The sequence below is a fragment of the Orycteropus afer genome, unplaced genomic scaffold, assembly GCF_000298275.1.
Source record: "Orycteropus afer afer isolate SDZICR_OR568_19922 unplaced genomic scaffold, OryAfe1.0 scaffold00132, whole genome shotgun sequence".
Lineage (NCBI taxonomy): Eukaryota > Metazoa > Chordata > Mammalia > Tubulidentata > Orycteropodidae > Orycteropus > Orycteropus afer.
In genome coordinates this window covers 3,153,889-3,169,521 of record NW_006921719.1, presented here as the reverse complement: position 1 = coordinate 3,169,521, position 15,633 = coordinate 3,153,889, and the positions used below count along the sequence as shown (strand labels likewise).

The 15,633-nt window shown below is 39.8% G+C and overlaps 1 protein-coding gene across 1 annotated transcript in view; it reads left to right on the top strand.

The window, feature by feature from the left end:
- The window catches only part of EFL1 (elongation factor like GTPase 1), a 230,099-nt gene that overhangs the window by 14,131 nt on the left and 200,335 nt on the right, over positions 1–15,633 (top strand). Inside the window, exons 4-6 of the mRNA XM_007945098.2 lie at positions 9,154–9,287; positions 10,766–10,903; positions 13,929–14,143. Coding sequence (XP_007943289.1) covers positions 9,154–9,287; positions 10,766–10,903; positions 13,929–14,143 — 487 coding nt within the window. The remainder of the gene's footprint in view (positions 1–9,153; positions 9,288–10,765; positions 10,904–13,928; positions 14,144–15,633) is intronic.

Sequence of the window (15,633 nt, the reverse complement as noted above, 5' to 3'; positions counted from 1 at the left end):
CCAGCCACTCCTCGGAAGGAAGGTTGGGCAATCCTACTTCCGTAGTGATACTGCCTTGGAAACCCAAGGAGGGGTCGCTATGAGTCGGGGCCGACTCAGTGGCACATAACAACAACAACAGTGCTCTTTTCTTTGAAAACTTGTGCTTGGTTATTCTATGCCTATTGCCATTAAGTTGATTCCAATTCATAGCGATTCCAATTCATAGCAACCCTACAGGACAGACTAGAACTGCACTATAGAGTTTCCAAGGCTGTTAATGTTTCTTCCTTGGAGCAGCTGATGAATTCGACCACTGACCATTTGGTTAGCAGCTGAGCACTTGAGCACTGCACCACCAGGGCTTCTTGGTTGCTCTATAAAACTGAATCAAACCCGTTGCCATCAAGTTGACTCCAATTCATAACAACCCTATTGGACAGAGTAGAACTGCCCCATAGGGTTTCCAAGACTATAATCTTTAAAAAAGCTGACAGCCTCATCTTTTTCCCATGGAGTGGCTAGTGGGTTCAGGTGAGTTCAAATCGCCAACCTTTTGGTTAGCAGCTCAATGCTTTAATCACAGTGTTACCAGAGCTCCTTTGGTTACTCTATAGTTGGGGTATTTATGTTCCTGATTGTCATATATTCACATATGAGTAATTTATGGACCTTGGTAAAAGCAGAGAATACCAGAAAGATGTTTACTTGTGTTTTATTGACTATGCAAAATCATCCGATTGTATGGATCATAACACATTATGGATAACATTGAGAAAAATGGGAATTCCAGAACACTTAATTGTACTCATGAGGAACCTGTACATAGACCAGGAGGCTGTCATTTGAACAGAACAAGAGGACAGTGTGTGGTTTAAAATCAAGAAGGGAGTGTGTCAGGGTTGTATCCTTTCACCATACTTATTCAATCTTTATGCTGAGCAAATAATCTGAGAAGCTGGACTATATGAAGAGGAACGTGGCATCAAGATTGGTGGAAGACTCATTAACCTGTGATAAGCTGACAACATAACTTTGCTTGCTGAAAGTGACGATGACTTGAATCACTTGATAAAGACTGAAGACTACATCTGCAGTATGGATTATATCTCAATATAAAGAAAACAAAAATCCTCACACTGGACCAATAAGCAGCATCATGATAAATAGAAGATTGAAGTTGTCAAGGACTTCATATTAATTGGTTCTACAATCAACACCAATGGAAGCAGCAGTCAGGATATCAGACGACATATAACATTGGGCAAATCTGCTGCCAAAGACCTCTTTCCAGTACTGAAGAGCAAAGATATTTCCTTTAAGATTAAGGTATGCCTAACCCAAGGCATGGTATTTTCTTTCAGTCACCTCATATGTGTGTGAGAGCTGGACCATGAGTAAGGAAGACTGAAGAAGAGTATATGCTTTTGAGTTATGGTATTGGTGAAGAATGCTGCAAGTACCAGGGACTGCTGAAAGAACTAACAAATATGTCCTGGAAGAAGTGCGGCCTGAATGCTCCTTGGAAGTGAGAATGGCCAGACTGCATCTCACCTACTTTGGTCATGTTCTAAGAAGGGACTATTCCCTGGAGAAGGATATCATGCTCGGTAAAGTGGAGGGTCACGAAAAAGGGGAAGGCCCTCAAAAGGTTGGATTGACACAGTGACTACAACAATGGCGTCAGGTATAGCAAGGATTGTGGGGCTGGCATAGGGCCAGGCAGTGTTTTGTTCTGCTGTACATAGGGTCCCTATGAGTTAGGGATGACTTGACGGCACCTAACAACAATTTATTTGGAAACATATCCTCATGCTTTTCAGCTGTGTGGCTGAGGACAGCATTCCCCTTTCTCAGATTCTGCCTGTATTTCTAGTATTTATGTTATTAGATAGGATATTATTGGACAGTGAAACATAAAATATGCTTGCACAAATTACAGATCTTCATCTGTAACTTGAATTTTTCTCTCTTCCTTTATTTTGTGCAAAGTTTTCCCATCTACTTTCTCCGTATACTTTAGTGAGCATCTCCAGTGTTTTAGAATCTGAATGCTGCACTCTTCACCATGTAGTTTTACTGTTTACAGAGGAGATACGTTAGCAGGCAGTAGTGAAAAATGTGTACCTTCCGTTAAACCATTGCCCGTGGCACTTTAAGACCCAAGGACTATTTGAGCAAGGGAAAGATTCTTTTCACAGAATTCCTTATTAGCAGTAGAAATTGTCTGGAAGATATCTTTCATATTGACTTAAGGTCCGCCCATCCTTCAGTTACATTGGTGCTCACCTGATTAGATCAGCCCCCTAAATGAGCATTTATTTTCAAATGCCTGGGAAATAAGGCTGCAGAAGTTCCTATCCCTGGATGCTGTAGCAGGAATTAGTTCACCATATAACTTTAAGAACATTTAAGATGCCTCAAACACCCATCTCTTGAGAAGTGTTATGCCTTCCCCAGATGTTATTTTATAATTTCTGTTAACACTAATAATGATGGTATCAAACTTGGTAAGCCCCATAATAGTTTTTCTGTATATTTTTGTACTTGATCCTCACCAAAAAAGTAAATGGCTTTTATTTTATGTTCAATAAAAGTTTGAAAGAAGTATTGAGGTTCAGTGAATTACCTGGTATGGCTTTTCTAGCCATAGTCTTTGTAACTTCCACCAGATTGCTGGGTGGGACCATGCAAGTAAGATTTGTAGAACTCTGATGTTGGGATTGGTTAATTTTGTTACTCTGCCAGGCTTAAAACGAGCCATCCTAGAGGCAGAAAGACAAATCTCACTGCCATCAATAGAGAAGAGCTGCAGGTAAAGTGGAGTACATCCTTGGACCTGAGATCCCTGTGCTAGACCTTCTTGGCTGAGGAGATGCCCAGCTGAGAACGAAACTCCTGGCTGAGAGACAGCAGCAGAGGAACCAGGAGGCAGGAGATAGAGCAGCAGTCTTGTTGGCCCACAGAGCGAGAAAGCTGAGTGCCCTTTGGGCAGGAGGCGTACTGGCAGAGTGGGGTGCCTGTAGGTGTTTCTATAGGCCGAGCTAAAAGAGCTTTGTAACACTTGCCCAAGCAGGAGAGAGGCCAGGGCCAAGGGCCAGAGAGGCATGCCTGAGGGCATAGCAGAGGGGAGACTGTCCTGATCGAAGTTCTGAGCATGTTCCTGAATCTGAATTTTAGCCTGTTTCTAATAAATCCTACAATAGTGAGTACTGTGTGTAAGTTGTTTGTGGCCATTGCAAGGAATTACTGAACCCAGTAGAGAAGTAGTGAGTGCTGTGGGAGGGATGGTTGGTGTCAGAATTGGTAAAAGGCTGAAGGGTGGTGGCATGTCTGCCCTCATAGAAATAATAAGCCTTGGGCTGTTGATGGTGATTCTGTCTTCCTCTTGTGAAGTTAGAAGAGGTCAGAAGATGCTGCCCCCAAGTCCTTTTTGCAGGTATTAGAGAGGCTGAAGTATCATGTGGCTAAAGTCGCACAGCAGAAGAACTATGTTTATGGATGTTTTTTCTTTAACAGATACTGGACTTCTCTTCCCCTACCTTTGAAATTCAGTTTGAAGTTCTGTGGAAAAGTTTTAAGTGGAAGAGGCATTGAACGAGGCATCAGGAGACTTGGCTCTGAGCTGAGCCCGGCCTTTATCAGCTGTGTGGCTGAGCACAGCAGTACACTTTCTCATCATCAAATACATTTGGGAAACTTTGGATTGAACAAAATTGAAGAGGCTTTTTTTTTTAAAAAAAACAAAAAACAAAAAACAGGGCTTCCCTGAGTCTTTAACACAAGTGTGTTTTTGTAAATCTTTTCTCCCACCAGACTGGCTATATGTCTCAAGGTTTATTTGTTCTCAGTATGTGTGTTTTCAGATTAAACTCATTTGATGTATTATTACTTTTGTGATCCCTTCTAGATCTGAATCTGCAATCCCTAGATGAGTTTTAAGGGGTTTGGTGACAGTGGTTTTAAGCACTGTACTGCCAGCTGAAAGCTCAAAGGTTTGAACCCACCAGTTGCTCTGCGGGAGAAGGATGTGGTAATCTGCTTGCATAATGATTTGCAGCCTTGGAAGTCCTGTAAATTCATTGCCATAGAGTCGATTCCCACTCATAGTCATCCTGTAGGACAGAGTAGAACTGCCCCAAAGGGTTTCCAAGGCTGTAAATCTTTATGGGAGCAGAAAACTTGATCTTTCTTCCATGGAGTGGCTGGTGAACTTGACTGTTCAGCCTTTTGAGTAGCAGCCAACTGCCTTAGCCACTGCACCACCAGAGCGCCCTTGGAAACGCTATGGGGAAATTTTATTTTTCCCGTTGAGCCACTGTGAGTTGAAATTGACTCCATGGCAGTCGTTTGGGTTTGGTTTTTTTTTTTTTTTGGAGTTGGATGATAATTAAGGAATGTGTATATCCATCCATTTACTTACTCATTTTTCTCAGTATTCTCCAAGAGATAAGAGCCCTGTTATATAGGAAGCCTGACAGTTCTGTATGAGTTTATTTTTTAAATCAATTATTATTTATATTGAAGTATAAGTTGGAACCCGGCAGGAGACCCAGTTTCTTAAACTTCTGTATCAGGTCCAGGTAATGTCAGACAGAGGGTGAAGAAGTGCTTTTAAGTCTCCTACCCTACAGCCTGGAGTTTGGCCAAATGAGCAAGCATGGATATAGTTTCCCCAGCTGTAAAGTATAAAGGAATCTAAAACTGGAGAAGTGACTAACATCATGAGGTAGACCTGAGTGTATGTCTGGCTTGCTACAACTTTTGTGACCTTGAGTAAATTTTTTCTCTTTTGAGGCTTTATTTCTAAGACAAAGGAGTTAGACTGAGATAATAATGAGTGAATGTAAGAGTCATGGCTTTGGTTTTATATGATGAGAGCTGATAAGACCCTGGACCATGTCAGAGTTGCTCGTTTTTCTATAGTTTATTCAGCTGAGCCTGAAGTACTTGCACCCGAGGGTGGCAGTGAAAACTTCCTGTGAGACTCAGCAGTGAAAGACTCCATTAAGGCACAGTGGAGTGTTGCTCTTGGACCCTGGTTATTTGACTTATTTGATATTCTTTGGAGATGTCCACAGGCTTCTCTGATTGGAGCCTTCTCTGGTGGATACAGCAGAACCAGAGCCCCATGTAAAGCAGTTTGCATGAAAAGACCTAGGAAGCAGGAAGAGGAATGGTACCGATAAAAACATTTTATTGCCATTTGATGGTGGTTTTTCCTACTGAACCCCAGTGGTCTGTAGAATCCTTAACATGGTGCTTTAGGAATTCACTACCAGTGAAATCTTGGCGTGTAAGATGAAACTTTCCTCTACCCAGAGTGTAGTGTATATGTAGTGTACTGGAATTAGATGACCTGGGTTTGAATGTTCAATCTACTACTTTGAATTGTTTGCTCTTAAGTTATTTACCTTAAGACAAATTTTATCTGGATGTCCTTGAGAAAGACACTTAGCCCTGATTTCCTGCTCTGTAAAAGGGGGCTAATGGTAATAACCACTGTAAAAGATTATTGTAAGGAAACATTGCGTAATGTCGGTGCAAAGTTCAGAACAGTGCTGGCCACAAGTAGACAATCCATAATTGTTTACTCTGGTCATGGTTGTTGTGTTGGTGTTTTGTTCCTATCATCAGCATTATAAAAGGCAGAAGTCAAGTGGTTAAAATTACCTGGAAACATCCTTTAAATAGCCAGCAAATTAGAATATCTAGTCCAGTAATTCCTGAGCACAATGAAGTTGATGAAAACTGAATTAGAGGGAGGGATAAAAATAAACTACATATGCAGATACTTGAGTATTCAAATAATTTTGTATTTAAAAGAGAATTATATCAAATTTAAGGGTAAATGAATGAGTATAGAATTCTAAAGTATTATATTTTTCTTCAGGGTTTTCTTAATTATGTTTTAACGTTATGTATCTACAGCCTAAGGTGAGCAATTCTGGTTTACCTCGGACTGACTAAGGGTTTTATAGGATGGAGGACTTTTAGTACTAAAACTGATAAATCAAGATGAGGTGATCAACTACTGTAAGCTCAATACATTGTGATTCATCTTTGTTATGAGAATTAAAGAGGATTATATATTATATGTGTGCTCAACTGCTCATGTGCAAGTTTGAGTTGAAGCTGAAGAAAATTAGAACAAGTCCATGAGAGCCAAAATACAACCTTGATTATATCCAACCTGAATTTAGAGACCATCTGAAGAATAGATTTGAGGCATTGAACACCAGTGACCAAAGACCAGACGAGTTGTGGGATGACATCAAGAACATCATACATGATGAAAGTAAGAAATTATTTAAAAAAAACAGGAAAGAAATCAGAGGCCAAAATGGACGTCAGAAGAGACTGAAACTTGCTCTTGAACAGAGAGGAGCTAAACTAAATGCAAGAAATGATGAGATAAAAGAGCTGAGTAGAAGATTTCAAAGGGTGGCTTGAGAAGACAAAGAGAAGTACTACAATGAAGTGTGCCAAAACCTGGGATTAGAAAACCAAAAGGGGGGAATATGCTCAGCATTAGTAGAAATTAGTAGAAAAGTAGAAATTAGTAGAAAAAGTAGAAAATTAGTAGAAAATTAGTAGAAAGAACTGAAGAATAAATTGAAGCCTTGAGTTGCAATATTGAAGGATTCTATGGGCAAAACGGGAGCTCTGGTAGCGTAGTGCATAAGGCACTGGACTGCTAACCAGAGGGCTGGTGGTTCAAACCCACTAGTAACTCCTCGGAAGGAAGATGGGGCAATCTACTTCCGTAGTGATACTGCCTCGGAAACCCAAGGAGGGGTCGCTATGAGTTGGGCTGACTTGACAGCACATAACAACAACAACAACAACAACAATGGGCAAAATATTAAATGATGCACGAAGCATTAAAAGAAGATGGAAGGAATATACAGAGTCACCATACCAAAAAGAATTGGTCAATGTTCAGCCATTTCGGAAGGTGGCATATGATGAAGAACCAGTGGTATTGAAGGAAGACGTCCATGCTGCACTGAAGGAATTGGCAAAAAACAAGGCTCCAGGAATTGACAGAATACCCATTGAGATGTTTCAACAAACAGATGCAGCGCTAGAGGTACTTACTTACTTGTGCCAAGAAATTTGGAAGATAGTTGCCTGGCCAACTAACTGGGAGAGATTCATAGTTTTGCTCATTCCAATGAAAGGTGATCCGACAGGATATGGAAATTATTGAACAATATCATTAATATCACATGAAAATAAAATTTTGTTGAAGATAATGTAAAAATGGTTACAGCAATATACTGAGAAGGAACTTCCAGAAATTCAAGCTGGATTGAGAAGAGGACGTGGAATGAGAGATATCATTACTGATGTTAGATGGATCTTGGCTGAAAGCAAAGAATACCAGAAAGATGTTTACCTGTGTTTTATTGACTATGCGTTCAACTGTGTGGATCATAACAAATTACGGGTAACATTGCAAAGAATAGAAATTTCAGAACATCAGTTTGTGGTTATGGTCTATGTACCAGCTGTACACAGACCAAGAAGCTGCTCTTTGAACAGAACAGGGGGCTACTGCATGGTTTAAAATCCAAAAAGTTGTGTGTCAGGATTGTATCCTTTCACCATACTTATTCAGTCTTATGCTGAGCAAAAAATCTAAGATTCTGAACTATATGAAGAAGAATGTGCTATCATGATTGGAGGAAGACTCATTAACAACTGCAATATGCAGACACGATCTAGCTTGTTGAAGTGAAGATGACTTGAAGCACTTATTTGATGAAGATCAAAGACTATAGTCTTCAGTATGGATTACACCTCAACGTACAGAAATCAGAAATCCTCACAACTTATCCAAAAAGCAACATCACGGTAAATGGAGAAGAGGTTGAAGTTAATCAAAGATTTTGTTTCACTTGGATCCACAGTCAACACTCATGAAAGCAGCAGTCAAGAAATCAGATATTATAGTGCGCTGGGCAAATCTGCTGCAGAAGATCTATTTAAAGGTTAAGAAGCAAAGATGTTACTTTGAAGACTAAGGTGCTCCTGACCCAAGCCATGGTATTTTCAATCACCTCATGTTCATGTGAAAGCTAGACAATGAATGAGGAAGACCAAAGAAGAGTTGGTGCTTTCAAATTGTGTTGATGAAGAATATTGAAAATACCATGGGCTGCCAAGAAGAACAAACAAATCTATTCCAGAAGAACTGCTTCCAGGATACTCCTTGGAAGTGAGAGTGGCCAGACTTTGTCTCACCTGCTTTGATCATGTTGTCAGAATGGACCAGTCCCTGGAGAAGGATCTTTTGCTTGATAAAGTTGAGAGTCAGTGGAAAATGGAAAGACTCTTAATAGGATGGTTTGACAAAGTGGCTGAAGCGATGGGCTCAAGCCTAGCAAGTATTGTGAGGCAGGCACAGGACCGGGCAGTATTTCGTTCAGTTGTACATAGGGTTGCTATGAGTCAGAGCTGACTCAGCAGCACCTAATAACACAATTCATGTGAGAACACACAGGACACTGCTTGGCACATAGTAACTACTCCATAAATTTTTCTGGGAATTGAATTAAATCTTGGTTGAGCAGATTCACACAGTGCTCTTTGGGACGTTGTAGAGAGGAACCTGGCCACCTGCTTTGTGACTTTTTGAATTGCCGTTTTTTGTTTTGGCCCTTTTGAACAATTTTCACTCTCACAATTGAGATGTTCAGTTTCAATTTCATAAATGGTAATAGTACTATCTCATAGTGATATTGTAAGGATTCAATAATGCACGCATTATTAGCACATTGGGTGGTCTGGTGGCATAGTGCCTAAGGCATTTGACTGCTAACCAGGAGACTGGTGGTTCAAACCCACCAGCCACTCCTCGGAAGGAAGGTTGGGCAATCTGCTTTCGTAGTGATACCGCCTTGGAAACCCAAGGAGGGGTTGCTGTGAGTCGGATCCGATTCGATGGCAGTGAGTTTATTTGTTTGGTTTTTTTTTCATTAGAGTAATTTAAAGTTTCTTCACCATTTTACAAAGATACTACATAAAATCAATAGTATTATTAATGAGAATTCCTAAATTGGATTAATAGCTGTTGATTGAGCCTTTACTGTCTTATTCTTAAATGCCTAAGGAAGTTTACTGTGTGCCTGCACAACTGATAATATGTATTTTTAAATTTCACTGCAGGTAATGAGGAGTACTTGATTAATCTGATAGACTCTCCAGGACACGTGGATTTCTCCTCAGAAGTATCAACAGCTGTTCGCATTTGTGATGGGTGCATCATTGTGGTAGATGCTGTGGAAGGAGTCTGTCCACAGGTAATGGATTGTAATGTGAAAATCTTTAAACTAGTTGAAAAAGGCAGGAATAGAAGAGAAACTAACTGTTAGAATATACTACTTTAGGTATTTCACTGACCGTCAGACAGTTGGTTTTGTATTTCACATTTGAGGATATTTCAGGCTGTGATAGAGTTACATCACCCATGTTTTGATGGTATCTTAGAGACGATGAATTTAACTTTATAGATACTTTGGTTTGAAGTGTCTGTGATCTCCTCAGAGAGAGTCAGCAAGATGGGGAGAAATACTGACTTTTAGAAGGATCTGAAGGTTTCACTCCAATAAAAAAGGATTCTAAAGATTGGAAAAAGCTGTTGGTAGCAAGATGCTGAACTAGCTCTCTCCTAGATAGGAGAAATACTTTTCTGTTTACTTCTCAGATATACTTCTTGCCCCTATATACCTTATTCACTCACCCTCCCTTCTGTCTTCCCTCTCTACTCTTCCATATCCTTTACCCAGTATTTTTCAACATTTCCACCCAAGTTGGAAAAGATCACCCCTAAGGCCAGAGTAAGCACATAGTTCTGGTAGGGGTTGAGCTCAGAGTGGCTCTCTTTAATCTCCTTTCTTTTAATAATTTTTTGGAAACCTTATGTTTTATCTTCAAAAAAAAAAAAAAGAAAGATCCTACATTCTATAGTCTACTCCTTAATTTGGCCATGTTTGTTTCACGTTAAAAATAAACAAAAAGTTTACATTATTCAGTTGGAAGAAATTTGATAGTCTAGGAAGATGTGCCATGATTATCCTTTAGTCACCTTTGATTTTCCCAAAGGACACAGGTAACTAGAGAAGCATGGTGTTAGTCTTTGTAGTCTTTTAAGTATCCTGACAAGGTAAGTGAAATTAACACTTTAGTTCAGGATAGTGGTTAACTCTTAAGAGATGGGATTATGATTTGGGACAGTATGATTACGACAGGAAACTGGAGGAATGTTCTATTTTTGGCCTGTGGTAGCATGGTGTTTGTTTTATAATTTCAGTAAACTCTGTATGTGTGCGTATACCCATACATGTACAAATTTATGCATACACATTTTTTTCTATTATCCTTTTTTTTGTATGTGTGTCATATTTCATGGTAAAAGAAGAAAGAAAGTAATCACAACGTAATGTTGACAGAAAGGAACAACAGCAAAAGTACTAACAGTATAATCTTCATTGTGTTTTGGGTGGGTAAGAATAGAATATAAGCATTAGATTTCCTGCTTACATAATTTAATTCATCCTTAACCTGTCAATTCCAAAAGGCAGGGACCATTTCTTATTTGAAGTTGTTTGCTGCTGTGTTAAGTATCTTGCGAAGGTTTGGTGAATACTTGTGTCTGACTGGCATAGTCCAAGTTCTTATAAAGGAGCATGGGAATGTGGTGATTATGAATCAGGATTTTCTAATGTGTTTTAATTATTTGAAAATATGAGATTTACATTTTTTTCTCTCTCTTAATCAGACACAGGCAGTTCTGCGACAAGCCTGGCTTGAAAACATCCGTCCAGTTTTAGTGATTAATAAGATAGACCGCTTGATAGTAGAACTGAAGTTCACTCCACAGGAAGCTTATTCTCACCTCAAGAATATTTTAGAACAGGTATTTTTATCCTTTACCTCACTCAGTATTTTAAAAATTAGGGCTCAAGGAAGAGGTTGCTGAGTTGGATGTTGAGGCCAGAAAAAACAGAAAAACAAACTGACTGCCATCGAGTTGATTCCCACTCACAGCAACCCCCTTTGTGTTTTTGAGGTGGTAAATCCTTACGGAAGTGGATTGTCCAGTCTTCCTTCTGTGAAGTGGCTGGTGGGTCTGAACCGCCAACCTTCTGGTTATAGCAGTCAAATGCCTTAGGCACTATGCCACCAGAGCTCCTTGGATGCTGAGGCTTTGCTACAGAAAATCCACCTGTGGAGCTATTGCCATTTAAGATTTATATGTGTTGGTGTTATTTGCTGTTACCAATTTGTTCCCATACAGATAGTTCTTAAAAAAGTAAATGCTCAAGGCAGACATTTTTTACTAGTTAAGCTAAACTACTGTTTGGTTTTATTTATTTATTTATTTATTTATTATTATTGTGTCTTTAATTGTGCTTTAGGTGCAAGTTTACAGAGCAGAGTTTGTTTTACATTCAACATTATGTGTACATTTAGTTTCGTTCCCCATTTACCATCCCCAACCCTAACCCAGTCTCTTCCCCTCCCTGCCCAGTAACACCCCTCCCCCCCATAGTTATGCACTCCTGTGGGTCCTGCATTTTCTTTGTGTGAATGTTGTCCCTCTGGTGCTCCATGGTCGATTGCTCCAAGGGATGTACCTTCATAGAGTATGTGGGTGTGTCACCCTCGGTTGAGTGGTCTGCCTGTACATCTTGTTTACTATTGGGCTGAGAGCCAGCCCCTGGCAGTGAGTTTTATTCCAGGCCCAGAATGTATCCCAGGGCCATAGTATTGGGGATCTCACCGGACTCCATCCGACCAGTAATTCTGGTCATTATTGAATTTTTGGATTTTGTTCCATGTTATTCCTCCCACTCTATCCAGGATCTCCAGATTTGATCCTTTCCTGAGTGGTTGGAATTGGTAGTCAGGCACCATACAGTTCTTCTGGTCTTGAGGGCCATCGTGTCCTAGGGCTGATTGCTTCCAAATGCCCTTGTTTTTTTTTTTTTTTTGCATTCTTCTTCGCTTCCAACACTAAGAGACTATTAGCTGCATCTTAGATGGCTGCTTGAAAGCTTTTAAGCTACTATTTTTGGTTTAAGGTTTAAAGATTATCTTAGGAACCACTGAGACTATGGCCCTTAGTCACTCTTCAGGCCTGGAACTGAACTCAACTTTCAGCCAAATGACAGGCCTGTAAGGTGAACAGTAACACCTGGGAGGTATGTATTCCTTAAGATAATCAACCATTTAAGATCAAAAGGGCAGCATTTGCCCAAGGACAAAGTTTGGAAGGTAGGAAGGGTTAGGAAAGAAGGAGGAATGGAAAGGAGAAAACATGGAGGAAGTGAGATGAGTGATATTACATTGAGGGGATTGCAATCAATGACATGAAACAAAATGTATATGAATTGCTGAATGGAAACCTGGCTCTATAAGCTTCCCTCAAATCACAATAAAAAGTTAAATAAGTAAACAAAACAAAGGTAAAGGGGGGTGGAAGAAATACTTCCCCTTGAAGTGGGGAAAAAGGGCTAGTGTAGTATAGTGCCTAAGGCATTTGACTGCGAACTGGATGGCTGATGGTTCAAACCTACCAGCCACTCCTTGGAAGGAAGGTCAGGCAATCTATTTCCATGGTGATACCACCTCGGAAAACCCAAGGAGGGGTCACTATGAGTCAGTTGGGTCTGACATAACAACACATAACAACAACAACAACATAGATTGGAATAAGGAGCCTTGGTGGCACAGTGGCTAAGCACTCGGCTTAACTGAAAGGTCAGCTACTTGAACACACTGGTTACTTTGCAGAAGAAAGATGTGACATTCGACTTCCATAAAGATTATAGCCTTGGAAACCCTATGGGGCAGCTCTACTCTGTCCTAAAATCAAATACCAAACTCACTGCCAGTGAGTCAGATCCAACTCATAGTGACCCCTCCTTGGGTTTCTAAGGTGGTATCTCTATGGAAGTAATTGCCCAGCCTTCTGAGTAGTGGCAGGTGGGTTTGAACCACTAGCTTTCTGGTTAGCAGTCATATTCCTTAGGCACTATGCCTAAGGACATGGATTTTGTACCATGTTATTCCTCCCACTCTATCCAGGATCTCCAAATTTGATCCTTTCCTGATCCAGGATCTCCAAATTTGATCCAGGGAGCTCTGGTAGCATAGTGGCTAAGCACTTGCCTGCTAACCAGATGGCTGGCGGTTCAAACCCACCAGCCACTCCTTGGAAGGAAGGTTGGGCAATCCTACTTCCGTAGTGATACTGCCTCGGAAACCCAAGGAGGGGTCGCTATGAGTCGGGTTTGACTCGACGGCACATAACAACAACAACATGCCAGGAGAGGTCCTACTTTTGTCTTAAAGAGTCTTTGAGTTGGAATTGACTTGATGGCCATGGGGATCTATTGGAATATGGGGATAATCACAGGATTTCTGTGTAAAAGTTTCCATTATTATTTGTCAGGTAGGAAATAAGATTATTTACTTGGGAGTGAAAAATAGTTGGGAGTTAGAGGTTGAGAAGAAATGTAGAAGAGATAGATGACAATTTCAAATACCTAATGTGAGAAATGAGAGAGGGAGATGACTAAAGTTGTAAGCCAGGATTATAGGGGTTAGAAATCATGAGTTCTTAGTGACATCAGGGTCTGGTACTAAAAAACAAGGCAAAGATTTGACATAATAGTATTGCTTTAAACTAATAATAATAATCGAAGTAGCTTTTCAAAAACCTATCATTTAGTTCTATTGTATTTAGAAAGAATGAGTTGATAACATGTAGTTGTAAGCTAATCATTGACTATAAATGTCAGCCCTGCCATCTATGTGTGCTTAATATGAGGCCAGACTCACTGATTCTAGCCCTAACAAGGGTTAGACAGTGTGTCTTCTGCCATGGGCATGCTGAGCATCTGAATGACATTCTGCCATTTTACCATCTCTCCTAGATTAATGCACTCACCGGAACTCTTTTTACTTCTAAAGTCCTAGAAGAAAGAGCAGAGAGAGAAACTGAATCACAAGTGAATCCCTCTTCTGAACAAGGAGAGCACGTGTATGATTGGAGCACTGGCTTGGAAGACACGGATGATTCACACCTTTACTTCTCTCCAGATCAGGGAAATGTGCTATTTACAAGTGCAATAGATGGGTGGGGCTTTGGGTAGGTCTGTTTGAGTCTAATTAAACCTCTTTGGATTTTATATATAATTGACTTTTTAAATTAAAGTTTTTATTTTGAAATAATTAAAGATTCACTTGCAGTTGTAAGATAATACAGAGAGTTGTCAAGTATCCTTTACCCAGTTTTCTCAGTGATAACATCTTACTAAATTATAATTTCACAACCAGTATGTTGACATTGATACAATGGAGATACAAAACATTTCCATCACCAGGAGGATTTTTCCTGTTGCTCTTTTATAGCCACACCTACTCCCCCAACACACACCTAATACCCGACAACCACTAATCTGTTTTCCATAACGTTGTCATTTCAGGAATGTTGTATAAATGGAATTACAGGGTGTGTAACCTTTTGAGATTGGCTTCTTTTACTCAGCATAATTCTCTGGAGACCCATCCCAGTTGTTAAATGTATCATTAGTTTGTTCCTTTTTGTTGTTGAGTAATATTCCATGGTATAGATGTACCAGAGTTTATTTAACCATTCACTTGTTGAAGGATATTTGGATTGGTTACAGTTTTTGGCTATTACAAGTAAAGTTGCTATAAACATATATGGACAGGTTTTTTTCTTTCTTTCTTTTTTTTTTTTTTTTATTTTGCGTGTGTGTGAACTTGAATTTTTATTTCTCTGGGATAAAGGCCCAGGAGTGTGCAGTTGCTGAGTAGTATGGTAGTTGCATTATTTTCTAGAATTGCTGTATCATTTTATATTAACGGGAGCTCTGGTGACGTAGTGCCTAAGGCATTTGACAGCTAACCAACAAGGTTGGAGGTTCAAACCCACCAGCTACTCCTCGGAAGGAAGATTGGGCAGTCTGCTTCCTTAGTGATAACTGCCTAAGAAACCCAAGGAGAGGGTCACTCTGAGTCAGACCCGTCTTGACAGAAGTGAGTTTGGTTTTGGTTTAGTTTTGATATTAACACCACCAATTTGTCAGTAATTCAGTTTCTCTGCATCCTCTCTGACTTTTGATATTGTCACTATTGTTTAGTTTTACCATTCTAGCAGGTGTTTAGTGATACTTCTTTGTGCTGCTTTTAATTTGCATTTCCCTAATGGCTAATGATGTTGAACATTTTTTCATGTGCTTATTTAAATACCATCTGTGTATACTCTTGGGTGACATGTCTCTCCATTTCTTTTGCTCATTTTCTGTTGGATTATGTTTTTATTGTTGAATTTTGAGATACACATACATATACACAGACTGAGTGAAATATGTATATTTTCCCCCATTCTGTAGCTTGTCTTTTCATAATTATAATAGTTATTTACTTAGTCATATGACAGGGTCAGATTATTTCCTAATTTGTGAGCATTCTGCTAGTGAACCACCAGGTGGGGAGCTTGTCCTTACAATGATTTTCATAAATAATTTAATGTTCTATACTGATTTTAAGGAGCTCTGGTGGTGTAGTGGGTAAGATACTTGATGCTAACCAGAAGATCAGTGGTTCAAACCT